This window comes from Andrena cerasifolii, chromosome 16 (genome assembly GCF_050908995.1).
Source record: "Andrena cerasifolii isolate SP2316 chromosome 16, iyAndCera1_principal, whole genome shotgun sequence".
Taxonomy (NCBI): Eukaryota; Metazoa; Arthropoda; class Insecta; order Hymenoptera; family Andrenidae; genus Andrena; species Andrena cerasifolii.
This window is the reverse complement of record NC_135133.1, coordinates 4,040,409-4,066,040: the sequence shown is the minus strand read 5'-3', so window position 1 is coordinate 4,066,040 and position 25,632 is coordinate 4,040,409. Positions and strand designations below refer to the sequence as shown.

General features: G+C 47.3%; 3 protein-coding genes across 9 annotated transcripts in view; 1 reads left to right on the top strand and 2 right to left on the bottom strand.

Annotated features, from left to right (window-relative positions):
- Nucleotides 1–25,632, bottom strand: part of LOC143377805 (small ribosomal subunit protein eS10) — a 68,118-nt gene that overhangs the window by 5,140 nt on the left and 37,346 nt on the right. The window lies entirely within an intron of this gene.
- Nucleotides 109–5,417, bottom strand: Hpo (serine/threonine-protein kinase hippo). Of its 4 annotated transcripts, XM_076829478.1 has the most exons (11): nt 5,099–5,417; nt 4,517–4,687; nt 4,224–4,404; nt 3,913–4,140; nt 3,533–3,851; nt 3,322–3,455; nt 3,086–3,248; nt 2,926–3,017; nt 2,666–2,860; nt 2,343–2,524; nt 109–1,002 (listed from the first exon to the last, which is right to left on the bottom strand). In XM_076829478.1, exons 2-10 carry the CDS (start codon nt 4,612–4,614, stop codon nt 2,345–2,347), a joined length of 1,590 nt encoding a protein of 529 aa, XP_076685593.1. In that variant the 5' UTR covers nt 4,615–4,687; nt 5,099–5,417; the 3' UTR covers nt 109–1,002; nt 2,343–2,344. The 4 variants fall into 4 exon arrangements, with proteins under 4 accessions (XP_076685593.1, XP_076685595.1, XP_076685594.1 ...); XM_076829480.1 differs by having other exon boundaries at nt 109–2,503; nt 5,099–5,397; XM_076829479.1 differs by having other exon boundaries at nt 109–2,524; nt 4,517–4,597; nt 5,099–5,396.
- On the top strand, nt 6,033–25,423 carry Yki (Transcriptional coactivator yki). 4 transcript variants are annotated; one of them, XM_076829486.1, is made up of 6 exons: nt 6,033–7,754; nt 20,192–20,415; nt 21,723–21,913; nt 21,996–22,199; nt 22,311–22,396; nt 22,476–25,423. In XM_076829486.1, the coding sequence occupies exons 1-5, from the start codon at nt 7,078–7,080 to the stop codon at nt 22,350–22,352; spliced, it is 1,338 nt and encodes a 445-aa protein (XP_076685601.1). In that variant the 5' UTR covers nt 6,033–7,077; the 3' UTR covers nt 22,353–22,396; nt 22,476–25,423. The 4 variants fall into 4 exon arrangements, with proteins under 4 accessions (XP_076685601.1, XP_076685600.1, XP_076685599.1 ...); XM_076829485.1 differs by having other exon boundaries at nt 6,034–7,754; nt 22,501–25,423; XM_076829484.1 differs by having other exon boundaries at nt 6,035–7,754; nt 21,996–22,182.

The following is a 25,632-nucleotide window of genomic DNA, read 5'->3' as shown; positions in this document are numbered from 1 at the left end:
ATGGTTGGTGAAAGAAGGAGGCAACGATATATCGTGCCGCATACTTACGCTTCGTCTGAAAAAGTACTAAAAGCATTTGACAGAAGAAGTAAACGAAAGTGAAATAAATCGCTGTATACACAATATTTTATTATTATTAAAATCAAATACGTAAAAGGCAGCGTGCCATATTAACAATCGTTTCGGTATTTAGCTAAAACGAAAATTATTAATATATTTTATTTTAATACTAAATAGCAGTAATTCATATTTTACGTTGTATAATCAGATTATAATTCCAGCTAGTTAGGTAATCATCTGTTGGGAAAACGAATTTCTGCCTTCAGTCAGTATATTTTGCCCAAACAATATAGAGGTGGTACAATTCGTAAGAAAAATATAAAGCTTGAGATTATTTTAAAGTGTCGCGTAAAACAACAGCTTTTAACGCGAAAAGTGAAGACTTCTGCTGTCGCGCCCATGAGAATGATCGGTCTCTATATCGTGGATCGTTTAATTTTGTATAGAAAAAAAAATGATTATTGCGGTTTTTAATGCTAAATGATAGGTAATTGTATGGAAATGCATAATTATTTTACAATATCATTTCCGCACGTCCTTTCTTTGGATTTTCAAATAATACACGTGGAAGATGAACATAGAAATTTTTTTACTACAAACGTATTTGGGTTTTATCAAACATGCAACTCTGCGCGAACAATACTTATTCGTGTTTGTTGGATTATTGCAGCACGCATATATGGTGTTGGTGAGTCGTATGTCGGAGTGAATGGTGCACCCTATTTCTCGTTAAACAGTAGAGATATCATTTCATTTAGATTAAAACCCCCAATTATCTGCTCTTGCCGTTAACAATGGAACCCAACACTATTATGATACTATCGTGTCTCGTGGTAGGGCCATATAAAGACTGGATTTAATAATTAATACTCGAATCTCCTTCGATTGTAATGTGCATATTTTCTATATCAAAAATATGTTGTTATTCTGTATCGTTACTTCCTAAATAAACAGAAAAGTCAGTTCTGGCTATAGCATTTAAGTATTATAAATCTATTTCTGCTACTTTTAAAATAGCCCAACGTCAGCAAAGAATTACTCCACTATGGTGTAGTATTCGCAGCAATACATACATGCATTGCTCTCCCTCCGGCATGGCCTATATCAACGTGCCCCGGCACATTCATAGAAAAGTATAACGATAACATATTTGAAAAAGATCACAAATACGAGTATGATTAAAGAGAAATGCGTCTCAACAGAATGCAAATTTATATAAATCTAGAAACATTAGAAATCTTGCCATTGCTCCGTGATGATTACTTGCAACAATTTAAATACTGCCCTTAACGAATTAGTGAAATATCGAAATACAAGTTATACAATACGGAAGACTAATTTTAGTGAGTTCGTTCGTCGTACATTCGACTTCGTAGCGTTATCGCCCTACTTGCGTGGTATAAAATGCTACCAAAAAAAATAGAGACTTGTGTGTTTTAAAATCTTTTAAACAAAGTCGATCGACGAGAGAACAGATGTTGCGTAACCTACTATTAATATCTGTAGCTAAACGAGTAGTAATATCTATGGCAGTAAAAAAAAGGAGTAAATTTTTAAATATCCTCTAAGTTTGTTCACTTATCTGAAATTACGTCGTAAGTAAACCATACGTTAGCGCACAATACGTACTATATAAATATGTGTCTCGGGATGATCTCCATGCATGTGTTTCGTATGAGTGATGATATTTGTGAATGTATTATTATGGATAAAGTAAATGGCATAATAGGTGACTAGCGTAAAACGAAAACCGAATATCAATTTCATGTGGATACCTCACCGATTCCATCTTAACGTAAAAAAAGAAATTGCGAACATGGCATTGCTAATTCCTCCGCTCCCCCTTCCCGCCCCCCCTTCCCCATTGCATTCAACTTCTTTCTTTCTTTCTCTTAGCTTTGTCTCAAAAACTGCTAATGGGATCCTATAATATTCCTATAAGAATAACAGTAAACGTATAATGATAAAAAATTAAGTATAATGATTGTTCACCTAAATCATGTAAAATAATTTACATTGGTGACGTGAGGCTATTGGCTAGTATTAGTTACCCGTCCGTGGTCCACAAAGAGGCAGAACATTGATTTAGATAAGGAAGAAAATACTTTTAAATTGCTAATTATTTCGTTTAATTAGATAAATACTCGATCAGAGAGGCAATGTTCTTCCCTTTGATGAAACGAAGGACGGGGGCGAATAAAATCTATTCATTTATACAACTGTACACCCTTTATCTAACGTCATCACACTTATTTGCATAAAAAAAAAAAGATTAACCAAACTGTTAGAAGTTCTGCTGACGTTTCCGTTTGGTGTCCATGGCGTCGAGGATCGGTTGCCTCTTCGTTTGGTACCTTCTTCTCAGCTCGTCGATCTCGCGCTCCATTTCTGCGTCCAGATTAGCCATTCGTTGCTGTAGTTCCTCGTATGAGAGAAACTTCAGCTGCAGGATATGGTTGTTTATCTATATTCAAGTTTCTTTTATGTGATGCCTAAAGTAGCATTACGTCGATCCATTTCGAGTCGAAACAAAAGCACGTAATGCAGAACTGCTTTGTATGGCTACATTCCTATGTTTCAGGCTGTACGAGCATTTGTCACTTACGAAGTCGAAGTCACGCTCCGTGAAGACATTTTGGAACTTGGATATGTTGTTATGAGGTTGCTCCTGCACCGGATGGGAGATCTGGTTCAGCTGTAACTGTAGGTGGCTCTGAAACCTTTGAGATTCCGTGGGGCTCCGCAGTTCCAATTTGCTTTCGCTTTCTGGATTATGCGCCACAAGTATTTGTCCGTTACCCTACAAAGTTTCCCATGCTTTATACCGCAATATATACGCTCGCAATTAAAATACACTAATCTTACCTTTCCTATTTCAGGTGCTTCCTTTCTGTCAAAATGATCTAAAAATAACGGCCGGTACTTCTTCCCGGACTCGACTGACCCTGTGTTGTGCCCTACAAATCGATTACATTATCATCGCTGGATCTATAAATCTTTCGTTTATAAAGGTGCTTCTACTAACGTTTCATAGTTGCTTCAATATCCGTATCACTGTTAATAACCATCGTTCCCAAATCCAACATTGCAGAGACAAGTGTTCCCGTGTCTGGAAGATCGTGGCTCGGTACCAAAGTCCCTGTGTCTTCCGGCACAGGTTTCATCGTTCCGCTACAGTCTTCTTCATCCTAATGGTAAACACCAAGCGTTTACATTGTGTTAGTATACGATTAATATAATTTCTAATCAATAGATCTGTACCGAATCTTCCGTCTGGTTTTGATTCTTTATTGCCACATTGTTGATAATGTGAGCTCTATGCGCAGTCTGTTTTTCTCGTATTTCGTGAGCGTCTACAATCATTTGACTCAGAATACTTGGTTGTTTGGCGTTACCTGGGACGAAACATATCGAGTAATGCACATTGAAAACAGAGCGCGGTAATCGAAAGAAACATCCCGCAGGATTTTACCTATAAATTCATGATTCAAAAGTTCGCTTGCTGTAGCTCTCTCTTCCGGATTTTTAACAAGGCACCCACTAACAAAATCAATGAATTCAGGACTCCATTGGTCGGGTTCCCTAAAGCTAGGCGGCGGTTTAGTTGGTATCATAAATATCGCTCTCATTGGATGAATATCACCGTACGGCGGCTTGCCTTCTGCCATTTCCAATGCAGTTATACCGAGAGACCATATGTCCGCGACGCAATCGTATCCGATTTCCTGTATTACTTCCGGAGCCATCCAGAACGGAGTTCCTATAACTGTGTTCCGTTTTGCCATTGTATCCTGAAAGAAGTTTCCAAAATCAATCGTACGGTACATCTAGCCGCTGTGCGACGAGGCTTACGGTTAATTGCCCCGCAACTCCGAAGTCTGCCAGCTTCGCGTGCCCTTCGTTATTGAGCAAGATATTCCCTGCTTTAATATCTCTATGTATTTTCCTTCTCAAGTGAAGGTATTCTAAACCCTTTAAAGTATCACTGAGGATCGTCGCTATCTCGTCTTCCTGAAGCGTCTTCTTCCTTAACCTCATGATATCGCTAACAGACCCAGCTCCGCAATATTCCATTACAATCTGTAAAATTACATTCTAATGAATGCATGCAAATAGCAGGTAAAGGGATATTGCACGGCGCGCGTGTAAACGCTCGATGTTACCCATAAATCAGTGTTCTTAAAGTAGCTTCCGTAATATTTAACAACGTATGGAGAATCACACTGCTGCATGATAGAAATCTCTTTTATGATTTCCTGCAGGTCTGTGTCGACAGGCACTTGTTTAATGGCAAGTACCTGCCCGCTCTCTTTGTGCAATGCCTTATAAACCGATCCATAGGATCTATGTAAAAAGGTATATACATTATCGAAACAGACAATATTGTCTCGCGCATTGGCGAAAGGGATCGTTCAAAAGATCGCGTAACAGCTCTCCTATCTAGGCGTCAACTTACCCTTCCCCTAATTTACATATTATGTCAAACACTTCTTCAGGTTGTCTTGTTAAACTTTCTTCCGACAACTTTTTCAATTCACTAAAAGAATAGATCATTTCAAGTTGGAAATTAGGTCCACTGTAATGTTTTTATTTGCATGATACAGAGTACGATACAAGGAGACAATATCTGCAACAATTCCGTGTACTATTTGCCGATAAAGCTTATACTGTAAAAAGTAACCGCAGGGTGAGTTCCAATACATAGTAATGTTTCGCTTTGCATCCGAGCATGAATACACTGGGAAGAGAATTCTGATTGTTTCGAATGGAGTAATTATGATTCTCGAGACTCGATGGTTTTTAAATTTATTGGAAAAACCGACTGCGAGGCGAAGCTCGTCAAATAATGTTGCAATATTGATAACGCAGGTTAACAAAGAAACAAAGAATCGATACGGTGCGATTGTTTCGTTTAGGCAGAGATACGCGCCGAGGAGCAAGGGAGCAAGATTCCTCTTAGCTACAAATAACTTCCGTCCGTGGGTTCGGCGAGTTCTGGAAGTTTTAAAAAAACACGAACTAAAAACAATTAAAATACCTCTTCGAAGACATTTTCGCTTTTCGCGTCGGCGAGTGTCTTGCTTGAATAAAAAACACCTTCAACGTTCACGCAAACAACTTAACTTGGATAAAACGGATATCATTCCGGTTGTAAAAACATAGTCAATTTAAAATAGAAGTGTTACATTTTTGTCAATAAATTAAAGTAACCACACAACCGAAATATCGAAAACCATCGACCACCCGAGCATTGTAGATGGCAGAATTGCCGACGGATTCCCGGGGTGTGCTTAGTGGTGCTTAGGCGGATTCATGGGTGCGTGGAACAACCGTCGCTCGAATTTTGGCCTGTGATAGACGAGCAAACGGAAATAGGCGTAAAAATAGAAGCGAATTTCTATTTCGATTCAAGCGATCGCGCAGTTCCGAGTGAACGGACCAGTGAAAAGTCGCAAACTGGCGCGTCTCGCGCGGGCAGGAGTGATACAGTTTCGAAGGCGTTCAGATAATCGTCTGCCAACCAACATGCAACCGCGTATAGTGCGTATGCCGTAGTTTCCCGGATTTTGTAAACTGTACTTTACGTATGAGATCGTAGATTCATTTAAATAATAATCAGTTGAAAATGCATAGTTTCTGAACTGCGGGATTCCAAAGAGACGCGTGCGAAGTACTTCTATTTGAGGGATTCGGCATTGCATCGTAAAGAAATACTAAACATCGTTCAAGGATATGTTATTTATTGAGCAATGTACAGCAGAGTCCTGAGAAGTAGCTTTCCCTCCCCCAACAAGAACTGATCGTACGTATTGAAGCTACTAGACTACTCATTGTGCCATTATTATCCATACAAACGTACTCCCGTTCTTTCTCTCTTTATTCTGCGAAATGGGACTGCACTAATATTTTAATTTGTGCCGGATATTTCGTATGCAATTACTTCGGTACTAGAATAATATCGCGTTCCTATTTACGATTGCAATTCGTCCGCGTTGCCGAGGTCGCGAATACGATTAATCGACAATGAGATTGTCGCGGAACGTTTCGTAAATGCCGCCAGTGCGGTTTAGTGGGAGTGCCGGGCGTCAGATGGAGCTGGAGTGGAGGCAGCACTTGAACGCACGGGAGTTTCTAGGCCCTGTACGTAATCGCGTGTCCACGCACGGCGAACGCTAGCACTCGTTTGCTAGACGGCCGGCTAGCAAAACGAGTGGATTTCTCCTGGTGCGCGATATCGGGGTAAACGGCGGAGGAGACGTTGCTCGTCGAGGGACCGGAGGGTATTGTCGAGGGCACCGGCAGAAAGGGGAGGCCGTGGTAGATCGCGACGACAGCGGTGGCGGTGGCGGCAGCGACGGCAGTGGCGGTGGTGGCAGCGACGGCAGTGGCGGTAGCGGCATTGTCCTGCTTGTTTTGTTGTCTTGCGCGGAACGCACAGGTGGAACAGAGAAGAAGCTATCGCGTTGTCGAGGGACAGAGGAGCGACGGGGGAGATCGAGACGACGGTGTATACGACTGTATACTCGAGAATAGAGAAGAGACCGACGGTGCTCTGTGTACACGAATGCGCGGCTAGGTGCACCTCCTAGCAAAAGAAGAAGACAACTCGAGGAAACGCTGTTAGCTAGTAGAAAGGTAGAAGGAACGAAAGAAACAGAGAGAGTGAGAACGAGGTACAAAGAAAGATAGACAGAGGTAAAGAGACAGAGAGAGGGAGAGGGAGAGAGAAAGAGAGAGAGAGCGAGCGAGAAGAGAAAGAGAGAGACAAGGGGAACAGGCAAGCAAGAACGAGCTCGGGCGAAAGAGAACGACAGGGGGGACGAGACGAGATAGATAGACAAGATAGATAGAAGGGAAGAAAGGTGGGAGAAGAAAGAGAAAGACGGAAATATAAAGAAAAACGAAAGGTAGCCGAGCCAGTGGTACAGGACACGAGGAGGGAAAGACAGACAGACAGACGGACTGGGACGGACGGGCACACGAAGCGCGTTAGATCCCCGAAGTGCGTGATCCAAAATGGCGCTGAACCAGGACGTGGACCAGTTGTCGAAGAGCAATCTCGTGGTGAGGATCGATCAGAACTCCGAGTCGGAACTACAGGCGCTGTTCGACAACGTCCTGAAGCCAGACTCGAAGCGTCCGCTGCAAGTGCCGCTGCGCATGCGCAATCTACCAGATTCCTTCTTCAATCCGCCGTCGACGGGCAGCAAGAGTCCCTCCATCTCGCATTCCCGGGAGAATTCCGCGGATTCGGCGTTCGGCACGACGGTGTCGGCCCCCGGGTCCGGCGCGCCCGGCGGCAACGGTAGCGGCTCCACTGGTTCCACGGCCACCGGTGCAAGTGGAAACGGGGGTGGCAGCGGTGGCGGTGGTGGCGGAGGCGGCACCGCAGGCGGAGGTGGCAGCGGGTCGAACGGTGCCGCAGGTGCGGCCGCAGCGGCTGCAGTCGCGGCCGCAGCCGCGGCCGGCCTCACCGTCGCTCATCCTCGCGCCCACAGCAGCCCGGCCTCGCTCCAACAGACGTACGCGTCCGCTCAGCAGGCGTCCCAGCACGCGCCCCAGCCGCACGCGCGTCACCACCATCACCAGAAGCAACGCAGCTACGACGTCATCAGCACGGTCGACGACCTGGGTCCCCTGCCGCACGGATGGGAACAGGCGCGCACCCCCGAGGGACAGATCTACTTCCTCAAGTGAGCCCAATCTCTTCTTAAGCTTTCTTTAATCATCCCAGCCACCGCCAAGATCTTCCTCTTCTATCGAGATGATTTTTTTTTACTTTCCCCCCAGATTCCCGCCGCTTTTCGCCGACACGCGTGACAAGGGCGAAGGGTCAAGCGGTTTTTAAACGGGATCGGACTTGAGTTATGGGGGTAGATGAGGCGTTGGATGTCGGATATACGTATGTGGGTGTTACACGTTCATTTTTAGTAGCATTTGTTGTTGGTAGGTGTTAACAAGGGACTTGCGTGCCATTTCAGCCGTCGGCTCTCGTCGCTGATGCTCTAGGTTCAGGGTGTAGATTCGTAAGAGGGAGAGAGAGAGAGGCGACCGACATTTCCCTGCTTAAACGCAGCGCTGCTCTCACTGAATTGTCTGGAGGTAGATAGCAGGGTAAACAGAGAGCCGTGCTTTGAAAGTCGTTTCGAAAACAGGTGTGTGGTTCCCCTGCGTTCACGGTTAACTCCTCGACCCGCGATACCATCTAACGACTTTAAAAGCGATCCGGACTCAATCGGCCCGTTTATCGGGGGAAACCACGGCCGCCGTTACGTGCCCGAACCTTTTCACGGTGTACGTGCGCGTATGCGTGTCGTGGTCCCACATACCTCAAGGCCGTCACCGTCGTCTTTATCGCCGCCTCGGCCTGCGCGTCGTCTCTCCCGTTCCTCTTCCCATTTCTCGGCCGTGTCTCTCTCCCTCCACTTGCCTTCGGAGTCCAGCGAGCATCGTCGCTCCCCCGTCCTCCCTTCTTTTCGTCTTTCTCCAACGGGTTGCTCCTCTTCGTCGAACCTCGGCCGCCTACCCGATACCACCGTCTGTCCCTTCTCCGCTTCGTCTTCCATCTCCTCCGCTCGCATAACCTGATCCACCTGCGCCGTGACTAGGATTCCCACGTGTCACCTGTCGTGGGAAACGCTCCCCCGTGTGCTTTGTCGCCTTCTTCCCTCTCCTTCGCTCTCCTTCCACCCACCTGTGCTTTTCACCCATCTGGGACCCCGCGCTCTCAGGGGGTGATTACCGAGCGTCACGAATCTCCACACCTGAGAACCCATTCGCGTCTCCTCTAGCTGGCTACAATCGTCCCCTCTGTACCCCCCAAACAATTCCCTCCCATCGTAAGCAGCCAAAATTTCTGGACTCTTTCGAGTGTTAATTCGCGTTGAATCGTTAACGAGCGCAACAGGGGGTTGGTCGAGTAACGACCCAGTTGTCAGGTTGAACGTACCGAGCTTTCCCGTGGACTCTATCGCCAAGACCCCGTTACACTTTCCTTCCTCGATTATTTACCCGCCGCGTCTGATTACGATTTCGCCGTGGCTGATGTCACGTTAAGATATACACCCGATAATCGATGCTTCTCCCCGATAGCAGCAGGTATTCCGGGAGACCGAGGCCTCCGCCTGGCGATGTTCATTCATTCGGCCGGTCGTTCCGCGAATATTCATCGCTCCGCTGGCTTTCAGCCCGCGTTTCTTTACAAAAGCCGATTGAACGAGGCCCGCCGTTCATCCCCGCGCTCGCGCGCTCTATTGTTCTTCGCGTCTCCAAGTATTTCTGTCTTCCTCCTTCTTCTTTTCCCCCCGTCTCTTTTTCATTCGCGAACCGAGAGAGAACCGTTCACAGAGAAGGCGGAAAAAACTCGAGAAGCTTCCACTCCCTCTCTGTCTCTCTCACCGCTTCGAAGAATGTCTTCTTTCAGAGAGGCTTACCTGAGCTTACCACAGTGCCATTCGAACCGTCCGTTTCTGAGTCACCTGCGAGCACTGCTTCTCCGTCCTACCTGGCTGGAAAAAATCGTGAGAAAGAACACCGGGGCGGGTCGGTTTTCGGGAGTACCGGGAACTGCGCCTCGCCTCCCGTGAGAATCGAACTGTAATTTTGGACGCGTCTTCGACAACTCTCGTACGCAAAATCCTCCATCCTTTTCTCCCCCTCGGTTCGAACGGCGCGGCCCAAGCCGCGGCAAGCGATCGTGCGCTAGGGACGAGAAGAGATCGGGGGCCTAATTTCTTCGAGGAGAGCCGTTTCCCCGCACGCATCGGCGTCCCGCGATTACAGCGCTAAACTCGAGCGTGCATGAACCGCAGTCGTGCTCGAGATACCATCGCGAAAGCCTCGAAGCCCATCGACGCGCTGCCCGACAGATTTACTACTCCAGCAAATTGCAATTTAATCACCCCTAAACTAAGCTCGCCCCTCCCCCCCCCCCGATGCCCCCGGTTCCGCGCGATTCGTTGGAAAAGTCGCGTGGAAACGAGCTCCTACTCCTTGACACGTAGCCGCCGAGAAGACTGCAACGTTGCTCGCAACTTCGAGTTTCGCTGTTATCGCGAAACGTTCGATATCCGGTTACCTTGCCAGAATTTTCGCGCCGCGGTCGCTCCTAATATTCATTCGCGAGGCAGGAAGCGGCGCGGAAAGGTTGACCGAAGGAAAGGGGCACCCGCGACTGTTCGCCCGCGCCGCGAGTATCGACGGGGTTCATCGAGTTACACGTTCGCGGTCGCGATTAGTTTACGGCTATCCCGTCGCTTCTGATCCAACGTAAATATTGCTGGATCGTTTCGCCGGGCGGCGACAACTGTCGCGGACTACGCGTCGCAGAATTATCATCCGCGCGACGGAGGAGAGAAGGCACGTCCACATTCTCGATCAAGAGACACGGCAGTGCCTCGCGCCAAGTGTACACGCAGCGCGAGACACAGAGTGTCTATATTACGCCACGACCCGCTATCAAGAACCCTTCGATTACCGAATCTCAATAATGGTCGATCCGATTAGATTTTCAATGGTCTTAATGGATAGCTTGGGTTTGATTTATATCAGAAAAGTGTCTTCGCCTTGTTCCTACGTGCCTTATTAGCTGAGATATTTCAATGCAAAGTTGCAATTTGCCGAATTTTACGTTCTTAAAATTAAGCATCGTCGTCGTCAAGTGTAGGCAAGGGGGGGGGCATGAAAGGGTGAAGAAATGTCTCTCAGGCACGTCGTTCATTGGGTGAAGGTTTCGGCCAATCGCGTAACAAATTGTTGTCACGTGACAGCCAGACAGAGAGCACATCTGTCAAGGTAAACGTAACCTAGCTAGTGTGGTTGTTTATGGGTTTTGTAAATGCTTACGTATGAAATTAGTGAAAGTAAAAAGTACTAATAGCGAATTGGCTCTATAAGAATCAGCTAATCAAAGTCATGTACGACGATAGTTGCAGTGCCAGTGCGTGCCTGCCGAATTTGGTATAATAAGTTTTTCTGCCATAGATTGATATTAAATATAACGCAGTGAAATAAAGCAACCTTGTAATTAGGTGCAGAAGTTTCTACAGATTCTATGGATAACTTATGACGCCAATGATTAGAATCATCAAACATATCTGGGTTGAACGTAAATGAACATGTAAACTACAACATTATGAAAGTCTTTGATAGACACTTTGCCTACGTTAAGTATCAGTGGACGTAAACCGTAATAACTGTATAACAAGTAATACAGCAGGAAGATATTGGATACAAAGAAGAATATTTTAACTCAGATGTGTTTCATATTTTTAATTGTTGGCGTTACGAGTTAGAATATGCTTCAAAGTGTCTAATATTTTCTTGTTGTATTACTTGTTATACAGTTACAGTCTACGTCCACTGATACTTAATTTAGGCAAAGTGCCTATCAAAGACTTTCATAATGTTGTAGTTTATATGTTCGTTTACATTCAACTGAGATATGTTTGATATTTCTAATCGTTAGTGTTATAAGTTACAAAATGCTTCAACGTGTCTAATATCTTCTTGTTGGAATAAGAAGATGTTGGATACATAGAAGCATATTTTAACTCAGATGTGTTTCATATTTCTAATCATTACAAGTTAGAATATGCTTGAACGTGTCTAATATGTTCTTGTTGTTTTACTTGCTATACAATTACGGTCTACTTCCACTTATACTTTACATAGGTAAAGTGCCTACCAAGGACTTTCAAATTGTTGTAGCTTACATGCACATTTGTTAGTTTTATAAAAAAGAAGGAATGACTAGTAGTTGGATTGAAGCTGATGAAAAAAGGCAATGGCTCAGGGGTGCTAAAGATCTTTATATTTTGTTCTTACAAAAAAAACGATAGTAAATAAATAAGTCAACAAAAATGACCACTCTGTGGAACAACTGAAAGAAGAATGCTACCATTTGGCACTTGTACTTCTTCTGTGGGGGGCTACATATTCTCCTGTAATTAGTGCTACAAAATGTGTGAAATCTCCACAAAATTATCTTTTTTAAAAAAAGGTACAAGTATACGCGCGCGCGAAGACGGATAAAAAAAACTGTCGTAAATTTATTATGTGCTATATTTAGCTTTACAAAATTATTGATATGCAACAATTGCGTCAATTATAACAATGGCTATTTATACAAACAAAAAATCTATTAAATAATATTAAGTAGATATATTTTTATACAAATAAATATTTCAACACGAATAAATATTTTATTCAAAATACTTGGCGCTGCGCCCCGAACTGGTGTTGCTAAACTGAATAAATATGTATGAATTGCATTAAAATCTTTTTCTTCCTTTCTTGTCTCAGTGGTGTCTTGCCATGTTTTATTTATTAACCAAGCAAATTACCATTTTTTTGGTTTCGCAGCGCCAAGTATTTTGAATAAAATATTTATTCGTATTGAAATATTTATTTGTATAAAAATATATCCACTTACTATTATTTAACAGATTTTTTGTTTGTACAAATATCCATTGTTATAATCGGCGCAATTTTTGTACATCGCTAGTTTTGTAAAGCTAAATATAGCACATAATAAATTTACGACAGTTTTTTGTTGTTGTTCGTCTTCGCGCGTATACTCGGCGCGCATTTTCGTACCTTTTTTTAAAAAAGGTAATTTTGTGGAGACAGAATGTAACAGGGAGACGAATGCGCTCGCGAGAGCTCTCTAGCGACGGCCCCCGAGCATGCCTCGGGATACTTCGGAGCGTTCGGGCGCACGAGCGACTTCCGAAACTAGAATCTCGAAACTCTCGTAGATCTCGATCGCTTCCGAATGTCCCGACGCCTCTTTCGTTCTCTTAACGGTACGAGTAGGTGCGCGGCTTGGAATTAGAATTACAACCGTCCGCGTGTGCGTGCGCGAGTGTGCTAAGAACGCTTCCCATCGCCTAGCCGTGGCGCGTGGAATGGGGGGAACGGCGGACTCGTCGGAGCTTCGAGGAGTCGAAAATTCTCGAGACCCGAATGTCGTTGGAAGCCGCTCGAAACGGAGGAACGATTGCATCGATTGGGGGGATTCACGGGGAAGGGGTACCGAACGCCTATCGTTAAATAGTTTCCTCGGCTTCGAGCACCCGACGCGCAAAAGAAGCGCAGCCAACCGCGAGCATCACACGCCGGTTGCGCGTTGTATTATGCGGTAATGACTGCCGCGAGACTACCACGCGCGCGCACACTGGCACCGCGCGTCCGTGCCTTCTCTCGCTCTCTCTCTCTCGCTCCTCTCTTCTCGAGCCCGTCCAATTACCTCTCGGCCGTCTCTCCTCCGAAGCGTTTGGACCTTATCCAGAACCGGGACTTATTAGAATCTAATTTGCGTAATTGAAACGTGATTCGAGCCACGAACAAACTGACTCTTTGAGATCCTTCTAGGAAGCGTCGCCTCTATCCGCGTGCGTTCCGCGTCGATTCTATATTCTGCTCCACAGGGAACAAGAGATATTTCAACTATTTAACGCAACGAGTCGCGCGCGTCGGGCGCACCAAAACATTGCGGGCCTCGAAGTTTCTCCCGAAACCCCGCGTTCAATTCTATCCGCCCGATATCCCGCGGTCACTTTCGACGATCGTTCGAAGACCACCTGTACTCTGTACTTTTTTCTTCGATCCCCCGTTTCCTGTGCCGGTACGCGCGCTACCTCGCTGTATAATGTTATACGTTAGTCCCGTTACGTAGGTTCGCGTATTACACCCATCGAGGAGAGCGACCGTGCGCTGGAAACGAGCCGACCTAGCCGGCGAGCAGCTGAATTTCTTTCCTCACCGGTTCGATCGGCCGGGGGGGGGGGGGGGGGGGCCGCGTGAAATCTCGGCCAGGTCTCTTTTGTCGCCTGCCGTTTTCTCCGCGAGGCGCTGTTATCGCGAGCCCGAGAAATCGACGTTGACGTTAAGAAACGCGACGCCACGGACGAGAGGCGTCTTGGCAACTCGAGGGAACACGTTTCGCCGCCAGGTGAACACGCGGGATACGACGGTGGCCAGCCATCCAAGGTTCTCCGTCAACTCTGTCGTTTGACGGAACGTTAGTCACGAGCGGAGTCACGTCTTGTCCGCGGAATCCGCGCGCCTATGGACGAAGAATCCTCCTCTATCGAGTCGCGCCTTGGCGAAACGGCGAGAGTAGCGTTTTGGCGGGCGGCACTCGTATCTCCCCTGCTCGTCTCTCGGAATTCTCGGAAAGCCTGAAAAGTCCAACGATAGCGCTGGTGGCGTTGCAGATAACAGGAGTTAGAATAGACCCGCGGTTACACGGAATAGTTCGAGGCTTAAAAGCTTGGGCGCCCATTGTCGCAGCCCGATCGGCGATCGCCATCGCTCTTCCAAACGAATATATTCGCACGCGTCTAGTGGTTCGTTCACACTTCCGCAATGGTGGAAATGCACGATGAATATCGTGCCTCACACGAGACTTTAATCTCACGCGACAATTGTTTCATTTATTTTACTAATTTTTAATTATTCTGTCATTAGTTTTTCAATATATATTTTCTCCGTTATTTACCTTAGTTGTTGCTGAGATTTTTTATCTCACGATAGAAAAGCGTCAATACAAGTTTGAAAATTAGAGGCACTGGCGGATTTAAGGGGTTAGTCCACTGTGACGGTTTGAAAAATTAAGCTATTTTTAAAGATTTTTTTCTCCGTAGATACAACATATAATGCAATAAATCTTTTTGGCATTTATTAAGCTACTCTTATATTATACAAAAAAAATTAAAAGAACTATTTTAATTTGTTTCAAAACTTAAAACGCAATTATCTCAAAACAACATTTTCTCAACTGGTGCAGGTGATTGCAACGAAACTATCAGACCAATCAGTCTAAAAATTTTACACGTTATTCAGAACATCAGTGTCTATGTCCGGGACCACGGAAACCTTTTCGGATTAACGATTTCATACTTTTGACAAGGCAGAATGATTGAAAGATTCCCCGTATTTCGACACTTAAACTTCAAACTTCCGCCATTTTGTTAATTGTTTATCAGTAAAAATAATCCCGGCTCCTGCGATAGCCACACTCATAATGATTACAACACACTTCGAATTTTTTCCTTCAAATGCGTCGTTCTCCCGGAACCACCTGCACCAGCGCTGCATCGCTTTCTCAAGGCGCTCGCATCAGTGCGACATATATTAAAAAAAAACCGTTTAAAATATAAAATAGATTTTTGTTTACACCGTCGATAACTGTATTAATAAGTAGACAAAGCATTATTTACGTTGGTCGTTCCGTTTACTAAAAAATAAATCCCAAAAAACGACTTCACAGTGGACAGACCCCTTAAACCTCGCACCGCGTAATTCCATCGCCGCGGATGCGACAGATTCTCAGTGAATCCATCTCGGCGTGGATGCGCGGTTTTTACCTCCGCGCGGACGAGGTGTGCCACGGTAGTCACCCACGCGGGGAATTCGGTAAAAGTTCCCGGCGCGTCGGGGAGCCTCGCGTAGACGTGTCCAGGTGGTTTACGCGTAAATTCATCTCGAGGACGTTTAGTATGCATTTTCGAATGCAGTGAAAGTCGCCGGGGCTCACGCGCGCGCGACATCGGCATCCTGTTATGCTCAGGGTCAGATCGGCTACGCGGACGGACGTTTTTCTTCGCTGCCCCCCTCTCCGCCCCTCCTCCGTCCGGCGTTCAGCTCGTCGCCTGTCCTGCCGATTCCGAAAAAACCCGAGAAATCGCTAGCGTCGAATCGGCCACGGAATTAAAGAGGCGATTACGGCTCGGCCGCTCGTTCGATAGAGCATTCGCGGCGTCGCGAATGCCAATAACACGCTCCCGAGGCAACGACCGTGCTAAGCCGCTCGCTCCGCGGCCGGCCGTCTCGTATCGGCGAGAGGAGACGCTCTTCCCTCGATAATGGAAAGGTGGACGCGATAAAGAGGAGCTGTGACGCGAGCGGGACAAAAAGAACGCGCGAGATAAACGAACGCACGGTAGACTTTATTTTACCCGTACGTGACGTTCGATCTATTTGTATTACGACGCGCTCTGCTTTTCGTATCGGGCACGGCCGATACAGCGGCTGTACGCTTTTCCGCGGCGCGGAGGGGAGGAGGAGGAGGGCGGGCGCAGCGCGGCACCGCGCTCTTTCCCGTCGGGGTATTATGGATCGGGCGTTTTTACCTCGCCACTCGGAGGCTAAAGACCCCAGCGCACCTGTAGACGAGAGCGCCGGGCCGCGGTTAGGAGGACAGATTCTCTGGGAATACCTCGAATGTATCGAAAGTTCAAGGCAGCCGCGAGCGTCCTCGGCCCGTTCCCTCGACTTTAAAATCAGCGGCTCTCGCCGGTCGGAGACCGCGGGGCTCGCCTTCTGCCAAGAAACAGCGCGATCGTAGGGGCGGGGGGGCTGATCCCTCCGAATGAGTTTATCGATCAGCACCGGTGCCCGACAGGTTGACGATTCTAATAATAACGGCCGCCGGATCCGGCCGCTCTTCTATCCAACCTACGCGGAGGTGCTTACTCATAGATCCGCTGATTCCGATAAAGAACTCCGCTTTCCGGGTACGGATCGGGCGCGGAGCGGTGGCGCCGAGCGTTTCGCTTGAAATTTCGCCTGTACCGTTAGCCGTTTCCGAGCAGCTCCGTAAATACCGTCTATGACATCTTAATCGCCCTGCGAATATTGTCTCGTTATTCACGCGTGCACGCGCGCCCGCGTGTTTTCACAGCTAGGAGCGCGCGGCGTCCCGATACGCCGTGCCAGGTTTCACCGGACTACTTCATTCATTCACTGCGATCGTTCGTTTCTCGCTGCCACCTCCGATCGAACGCGCCAGCGGGGACGTTTCAGGTATTCGAACTTCGGAGTCGAGCGTGTCTCTATCGCTGGCGCACGGCCTTGATCGTTGAGCGCGCTGTTGTCCCGTTTAGTCCAGAAAAGAAAAGAGAGATGAGAAGGAAAAGCGTTCTTTCGTCTCGTCGTCTGCTGTAGAGATTCGAGGACAATGACGATGTCGATGCTTGTCGTTTGAGTCTCAGAGAATAGGAGAGAGAGAGAGAGGGAGAGAGAGACGGTAAGCGGGGAAGCCACGGCGTCTAGGATCGATGGATCGGCTCCGCTCGGTAGCGTTTAGTCGTTGAGCGTAGGCCATTAAAAGATCGTGTTAACGGTACTCGCGCGTTTCGGCGGTAAAGCCAAGGGGGGACAGGCCCCGCTTGTCGTCTCGGCCTCCCGACGAAGGTGGGCTTCCGAGGGAGGGTGCCAGAGGGAGGCAACGCGAACGGCACGACGAAGACGGCGACGACCACGAAGACGACCACGACGACGGCAGCGAAGAGTAGGCAGGCGAAAGAGAGCGTCGGTGCGAGAGTGTCTATTTACGAGTTGTCCGGCGCCGTGATGTCCGGAGTAAAAATACATCGTAGTCCGTATGCCGTGCGCCACACAGAAACCCTCTTGTAATTCTCCAATGCTCTCAAGCCGCCTGCCTGGCTGCCTTGCTGCCCGGTTGCCTGTTCTGTTCGCCTGCCTGCTTCCCTGCCTGCTAGCTAGCTAGCTAGCTTTGCTTGCTTGCTTGCTTGCTTGCTTGCCTACCTCTCCCTCTGTTCATCGTTTCTTTCCCTTCTACCCTTGCCTCTCTGCGTACCGTCCCCGTGGCAGTCCTCTCCATCGCGACTCGACTCGACTCGACTCGACTCGACTCTCTTGGAACGCATCCAACCGCTCCCGGAGAGGCCCGCGACATGTAGCTTTTGGAGCACACCGACGCTCTGTATTCTGCCACGCCACCGATCGCGACTCCCCGCGGGATAGATTTCCAATTTCTTTCGCCGTTCCCCCTCGCCCGAGCCCCCCTCCCCCTTGTCACCCCGGGGAGAGGTGTTCCCCGCGAGGCGAGTGTCGCGGCGCGTTAACGCTTCATCGATCGCCGCCGCGTGCCCCGAGTTCGCTACTCCGACTCCTTATCGCAGGCCTAGGAATTCGATGTTATTGTCACGCGGGAGGATATGCCGGAGAAAGATGTCAGCCGCAGTGTCTTCGGAGATGACTGAATGGTAGAGATAAATAATGGTCCTGCATAAGTTTGCTAGAAAGAGTTTTCTGTCCGGAGGGGGAAGATTTCCCTCGCGGATAATTGAGAGAAATAGTTGGTCCAAGTCACAGTTGGGCATTGTCTAGGTAAAGAATTATTTTTAAATAACGAATCGAATTAAAGACACTTTATCCGTTGCCGAATAAAAATAACTGGAGTTAAATGAAATTAAGGGAAATTTGGGCCAGCTCTGGTCGCGGGATATCCAAGGGAAACGCTCGAGCAGCTCGCCGGAGATCGCTCGTATCGATCGATCCTTCCAGCGCCCTCTGTACACCGTCGTCACTACCAAGATCGTTCTCAGAAGCGACAGAGCCGAACAATAGTCGCGCGAGATAACGCGCCGCTCTAAGCACTATTACGAAAGCGACCGAGGCTGGTCTAAAGTGGGTCTGGAAGAGTGGAGGTCTTCTGAAACTCGGTCGAAACCTGTTAGGATGAAGCCCGAAACTTCCGGTGATAGATAAGCGGGCATAAACACCGGCGTTATCTGGCGATCGACGAAACCGCTGGCCCCGGTATCTGGCCGGCCACTCGTGGATCTCTGCTAACCGCGACGTGCTCGATACCCTCGATCGGATATACATATCCCCTGCGGATAATGCTCTTAATGGCGAAGCTACGTCAAACGTTCGGTTAAGTATTATTAACCGTGGTAAGAAGATTTGTTTCGCAGCCCGGGAATACCGCGAACAGAGCCGCGGCACGGCACCACGATTTAGAGAACTTGTTTGCGTCCTCGCCGATGACTTCAGCGATACGCATTAAGCCCCGCTCAATGGAATACTAACGAGCCACGTTTTTGGCGAATCGCTGGTCACTTGAGCGACTAGCTGTTTCTCGCGAGCAACGCAACGATCGTATTGCGCCCTAGCAAGGGATAGGATCACGTCAGGTGTTTAACTGTCTCGGTTCCCAGGCCCGAGGAGGTATAAGAAAGGAATTAACGATCGCAAAGTCGCTGGAGCGTGTCCGAGCGTGTTCGATGTCGTTAGTTCGGAAGATTTCGGTGTGTTTAAGCACGGTGTCAGTCGCCGAGCGCATGTTCCTCGGTGTCTAAAATTTCTTTGGAGTCAGGCAAGGTAGCCGGTTCGCAAGGTATTCGTTTCACTACGGTAAATAAGAGCGGCGGGTCTGGGCGGTCGGGTGTAGTGTTTTCCACTTCCTCCCGGCTGAAAAATGACACGCGAGTAAGGTAAATACGTTTAGGGCCGGGAGGGGGGGGACGAGGGGGACGACGGCGAGGCCGGCGATGGGCGAGAGAGGTGGGCCGGGGGAGGGGGGAGATCGGCAATCACAGCCATTAGCCGCTATTTTTGTCGGGAGCGAGAAACGTAGTGTTTTCGTGCGACTAAAGCCGTTTCGGACGAAACGGCTTCATCGCCGTGGCTGCGAGCCGGAACGACGCGTTTCGGATTTAATTAAGCGCGATCCTCTCGCAGCCGGAGGATCGAGGCCTGGCTCGATCGAACGGTGCGGGCCGTGGCCCGGCGAACGACCGTGCCACGACTTCTTAATACGGACCAGCGAATAATTATGATCCGTGGGGAAGGGAAACACGATGTATCTCGTCGCGATCTGTCTCTCCGTGGCACGTTGATAAAATGCAAAGGTGGCGTGCCCGGCGTTTCGAAGCGAAGTCCTACGAACGGGCGAGCAAAGAGGAGGGAAATATCGTTTCCTCGAACCGGCGAGTAGGCGTGGAAGGAATCGCCCCGTCCCCGCGCTGTTCCTCTTGTTTGGCGCTGCCGAGCTTCCGAACTTCCGACGGTGGTGCGCGCCGCGTCACGTCGGAAATCCGCGGGGGGATAACGTTTTATTCGAGGCGTTAGTTGAAAACTCACGGCGCGGCGCGGCGGCGAGAGCACGCCGATCGCTAGGCCAGGCGCCCGCTGTTACTCCTTCGCGTCGTCTTTTGAATGGAACTATTTTTAGAATGCGCCTACTATATGTGGATAACTGTACGCGCCGTGGCGTATTCAGTTTCTGCACGGGGCCACGCCGCCTGTACCGCAGAAAATAAGCACACGTCGACGTGCCTACGCCCCGTAACCAGTCGCTTACAATTTTCTTTTCCAGCCACCTGACGCGAACCACGACATGGGAGGACCCGCGGAAAACAGCGGCCGCCGCGGCCGTGGCGGCCGTGGCCGCAGCCGTCGACAACGGGAAAACCTCGAGCGCCGCCACCAACTCTCTGGGCCCGCTGCCCGACGGCTGGGACCAGGCCCGCACTCCCGAGGGGGAGATTTACTTCATCAATCACCAGACGCGCACCACCTCCTGGTTCGATCCCAGAATCCGTAAGTGGGGCTGCCGACACGCCGCCGCTGTACAGGGTGTATAATAGAAAAATTTGAAGAAAATTAAAACCGATTTTAAATAAATAAAATTGCACTGAAAAGTGAGAAATAAGTTTCTTATTTAATCCACGACTCTCAATTTTTTTTTTTTATGTCGGCGCCTTATCATTTGCACTGTGCAAATCTGGCGCCGATTTGAAAAAATTGAGAGTCGCAGATTAAATTACGGAAAAACTTATTCTTCACTTTTCAGCGTATTATTTTTGTTTTAAGTCGGTTTTAATTTTTTTTAGATTTTCTATTTATTTCTTTTTTTAGTTGTGTAACTACAGTTATTTAAAAAATATGGGCAAGCCTACAAAAGGAGCAGCTCGTAAAAAAAAATAATCGTTTGCTAGAAACGGATGATTACAATAATAATGGAACAGATTTCTTATTTTTGGTGTGACTTCGAAACTACTTAACCGATTTTAGTAATTCTTTCTCTAGGACCTAAGTTGATTGAAGCTAAACTAAATGCAATATCTAAGTTTCACGAAAATCGGGCCAGTAGTTACGGAGAAATTCGCGGGCAAACATAATACATGCTAACACATCGAACTGGGAACCACTTTCTTTTTGAAGTCGATCAAACATTACATGTCACGACCCATGTCTGGATTCTACACCTCTGGATCGGTGGAGATCTGTTAGAAAAGCGGACCGCAAAATTGTTCTTGACTCACAAGGAAACATCCCGAACCCGGAAATTCAAAAACTTCTGAAACTTTGTGAATATATAGGGAATTTCCTCCTGATCACAACGCAATTTTGTTTGCTGCCCTCATGCACTCTAAGAGGTTATAATTGACTCCTGAAAATCCAGTTACTTTCCGATTTTGTGTTATAACTTGTGAACTGTAAAATAACATTTTTACCAAATGATAGATCTAATTTAAAAAAGTAACTTTTGTCTTTTTTTCTATCTCTTACAGTCCGCGAGTTATACCACAAAATCTGGAAATAACCGAATTTTCAGGGGTTAATTTCACCCCCTTCGAGTGAATTTGGGCAGCAAAGAAAAGTTGCGTTGTAATCAGGAGGTAATCCCCTACAAATTCAAAATCCCCTTCAAAGTTTCCAAATTTTTTTGAATTTCCGATTTCGGGATCTTGCCTTGTGAGTTTTTCACAGGCGTAGAATCCAGCTGCGGTGGTCGTGACATAAATTTGTATACGCCCTGTACAGAGAGCGGCCTTTAAAATTACTCATTCAGAGAACTTTGGGTACGCGAGCGTGTACTTATGAAAGCGACGGGTGTATTTCAGCGACGCATCTTCAAAGGGCCCCGACTTCTGGTGCCATGCTACCGCAGAATTGGCTTCAGCAACAGCAGCCCACAGGTGGTGGCATGCAGACTAATCAGACGTTGCAAGCCTGTCAACAGAAGCTTCGCCTTCAGTCGCTACAGATGGAACGCGAGCGTCTCAAGCAGCGGCAGCAGGAGATCATGCGCCAGGTTGGTGCGAGAGGGTGTGCTAACACGCGAATAAATGCTGGCGTTTAGTCGCGGCCCTGGATACATTGTTCTTCCTTTGCAGCAAGAGTTGATGCTTCGACAGAGCACCACCGACGCTGCCATGGATCCGTTCCTATCGGGAATTAACGAGCAGCACGCGCGCCAGGAGAGCGCGGACAGCGGCCTGGGCCTTGGCTCCGCTTACTCTCTCCCGCACACCCCGGAAGACTTCCTCGGGAACATTGACGACAACATGGACGGTACAAGTGGTGAGATATCCCCCCAGGTGTAGAAATATATCTTAAAGCGGCTGGTCGGAAGACAACGGTTGTTTTTCCATCAGTTTAAGACGCGCCTCGTAACGGCCCCAATACTAAGAGGCATTCTTTTCTGGCAGATGGAGGCGCACCCATGGAAACCCCAGATCTTTCTACTCTGAGCGACAACATCGATTCGACCGACGACCTCGTCCCATCGTTACAGGTACTCGCTGCAATTCAGTCGAACCGCGACTTACCATCGATCCTCGATCGAACTCGGAATGGGTCCACTTTAACTGTAGCGCCTGTCGCGACGTTTGTTTTCAGCTGAGCGAGGACTTCAGTAGCGACATCTTGGACGACGTGCAATCGCTCATAAATCCCAATACGACGAAACCTGAAAACGTGCTGACGTGGCTGTAGTATGGGGGCGGGGGATTGTCTATGACAGGCAAGCAATTTATGAGATCGACTCGATAAAAATTGCAATTTCAATAGCGTCTAAACTGAGTGGAACGATTCTAGAGGATCTAACCAGTAAAGTAACGAGACTATTCCATAAAGAACAAAAAAAGAAAGCAAAACAAAAGGAACGCACGTGAAGGGGGAACAAAAAATTTTAAACGTATAAGTAGAAAGGAGCCTTGATTACGACGCGCTATGCTCAACGTGTGCACGGAAAACGTGCGTACAGGATCATCCGCAGGGTGTCCCAGAGGCATTGGCCCCGGACCGGTAGATCGCGATCCGCAGCGAGTCCCGCAAAACGAACTTCGCCTCGTCCGTCGCGTTAACCGGAGTCCGTGCAAGAGGCGTTAGAAACGGTGGGATCCGAAGCCTTGGAATCTAGTGTTCGTGGCAAGCTTGTCGAGTCTTCCTGAAGAGATCTTTGAGAGTTTTGAGCAGGCCACAATTATCCAAGGCTTCTCGATAGACGAACCGCTCCCGAACTGGTCCCGTTCGTTACCATTTTTAACGCTTGTTTCGCGGAGCAGTCGTGCCCCTCGAACGCGCAGCGCGATCCCCGTAGCCGGGCCCCATCGGCGTCTCTGGGACACCTTGTACATGTAAATGAACATATTCGGGCCTTTCTCTTTCTCTCTTACTATCAGAGTGTGTTTGGATGTTCGTATGCTCGTGTGCGTGTATGAGTGCATTTCTCCTCCCAAAACATTTTGTATATAAGTTTGTATTTCTATACTAAAGCATTGTACGAGAGGGAGAGGGAGAGAGGGGACTGAATATTTTGATAATAATATTTAAAATGTGCGCGAGCTGCCCCCGCCACTGGTGCGACGAGTGGGGGCGCGGCGAGCGAAGGAAAGCTGCTCGACATACTTCCCGATAGTACGGAGTAGACAAGTAAATTGTTGTTTAATTATATTTATATCGTGTTGGTTTACAAAGGGAATATAATCTGATATCATGACATATCAGATTCGAACGATCATAGATCTCGCGTGTGATTTAAATTTTAAAGAAACGAAAAGGGAAAAAAACAACACCATACCTGATGTGTTCACGGGATTTCAACGTGCATGTGAAAATCGTGAGATGAATACGCAAAATAAGTGCAATTAATCTACGGAGAAACTCTGCGTGCGGAGGAAAGAGAGAGAGAGGGGCGCAGGGAGGGTATGATGTTCGATAGAGATGCGATATTTTATTCGATTTAATCGTCGATCCGTGTAGCGATGATCTTTAAGCGACGTTTGCGGGAGCAACGGCGAAGCAATGTCTAAAAGTATCGAAGCATTTTTAACGCACGGACACTTGTCTATACTTTGAAGTTGGCATACGGAGCAAAATCATGTTACGTGTATGATTCAGGTTCGAAGCAGAATTTCTTCGAATCGCGTGTCCAAAGTATATATATACATACATACATATATATATGTATATATATATATATATAGAAATACATTACATATACACTGCAATCGAGTGTCGATAATGCTCAGACTATTTTACAAGCGATATATGCTTAAACGAAGTGCCTTTTCTTTGCAATCGATTGTAACGACGATACATGTTAATATTGATCGTCATCTTTCAAAGCAATAACCGTCCATACGAGATGTTTATGTGAAGCATGTGGTAATTGTTAAAATAGGCGAACACGTTTTTTTAGGCCCCTTTTCAAATACTTCGAAGGGGCTGGAAACACAAAATGAATATATATATTTTTTTTATATATAAAGTCTATACTTGTTACGAATTGCAGTTATATTGGTATTTTGAAAACGCTGTTAGATTGTAAAATTCTCTTACGTTTTATACTACATACAGTTATATTAATGGAGATTACAAAAGGAGAGTATATGATATTTATAGAATTATCTTTAAATATCTTTAGCCTTAAGGATTGTTTTTTCGCGCTCCCCGCCTCCCCCTGTTTTTTGGGGGGAGGACACGCGAGCGACGGGAAGAGAAAAAAAGAGGCCGTTAATCTTGTACTTGTCTGTTTCTCGCGAAGCGGCGTGTAGCAATGGTTATTACCGAACAATCGAAGCGACTCGGTAACAATTAGACAAACGTGCGTACGCGCTCTCACACACACACACACACATACACACGCGCCCACACACGTACACACACATACACACATACATATATATAGTTACATGGCAGCTTAAGTGTATACATGCGTCCTAAAAGGAAGAAAGAGAGAAAGAATAATGATGGAGAGGAAGGAGCGGAGGTTGACGTAACTTGTTTCGTTGGTCCAAGCGGCGATAACGATTGATAAGTAAGTGGTACCAGTGATAACAATCGCGCAATCATGAATTTTATCCGACCCGATCTGTTCCACGTTCTATGCCACCTTTTCTGTCGAAAGGGACAACGGGGACGAGAAGAAACGATTTTATTTTTTCAATAACCGAGAACATTATCCTGTTGAAGTTTATTATTTGTTGATCGTCGAGTGTGATTGTTATTGAACCGTCGCAGTTACGTCTGCCCCATCGCGGCCGTTCGTCGGGGAACGCCTGTAATCTAACGAGCGGAGAAAAAAAGAGAAGAGAATTATTGGAGAAGGCCTCTATCAGCTCTCCTGCCTTTTCCCGCGGCTGGGAAAAGTACCGGAGACGCGAGTCAGACTTCCGTTTCACAGTTACTCGCACCGCTCGGTTTTAGAATACCATTTTCTGTTTACTTCGCTAGCCGTGCGAGTAGCGAGCCATTCGACCTCTTTATTTCTATTTTACTGAATGGAGCAATAAAACGATCATGTAATATTCATTCGATACTTTGTGTTAATATCTGTATTACTCGACTGGAACTTGGAAAGCGATCGCTGTACAATTAATATTGCGCCAGCAGAGAGCACGGCGGGCCGGGCGCTTATTTTACGCGCGTCAACGCCAGACGCGTTTTACGGGGGAAAAAAAGGGGGAGGAGGACACACTTTATCGCGACGCCAATCGCCTCTCGGTTCGCAAGTGTCTGCGGGTGCGT

What these genes read in the sequence shown, in the direction of transcription:
- Hpo (XM_076829478.1), bottom strand. Translation starts at nt 4,614, where the DNA reads ATGATCTATTCTTTTAGTGAATTGAAAAAGTTGTCGGAAGAAAGTTTA. An exon ending in GAGTTGCGGGGCAATTAACC is followed by an intron (nt 3,852 to 3,912) that starts GTAAGCCTCGTC and finishes AACTTCTTTCAG; the next exon opens with GATACAATGGCAAAACGGAA. An exon ending in TATTGAAGCAACTATGAAAC is followed by an intron (nt 3,018 to 3,085) that starts GTTAGTAGAAGC and finishes ATCGATTTGTAG; the next exon opens with GGCACAACACAGGGTCAGTC.
- Yki (XM_076829483.1), top strand. Translation starts at nt 7,078, where the DNA reads ATGGCGCTGAACCAGGACGTGGACCAGTTGTCGAAGAGCAATCTCGTG. An exon ending in AGCAGGAGATCATGCGCCAG is followed by an intron (nt 21,914 to 21,995) that starts GTTGGTGCGAGA and finishes CTTCCTTTGCAG; the next exon opens with CAAGAGTTGATGCTTCGACA. An exon ending in CAACATGGACGGTACAAGTG is followed by an intron (nt 22,183 to 22,310) that starts GTGAGATATCCC and finishes CTTTTCTGGCAG; the next exon opens with ATGGAGGCGCACCCATGGAA.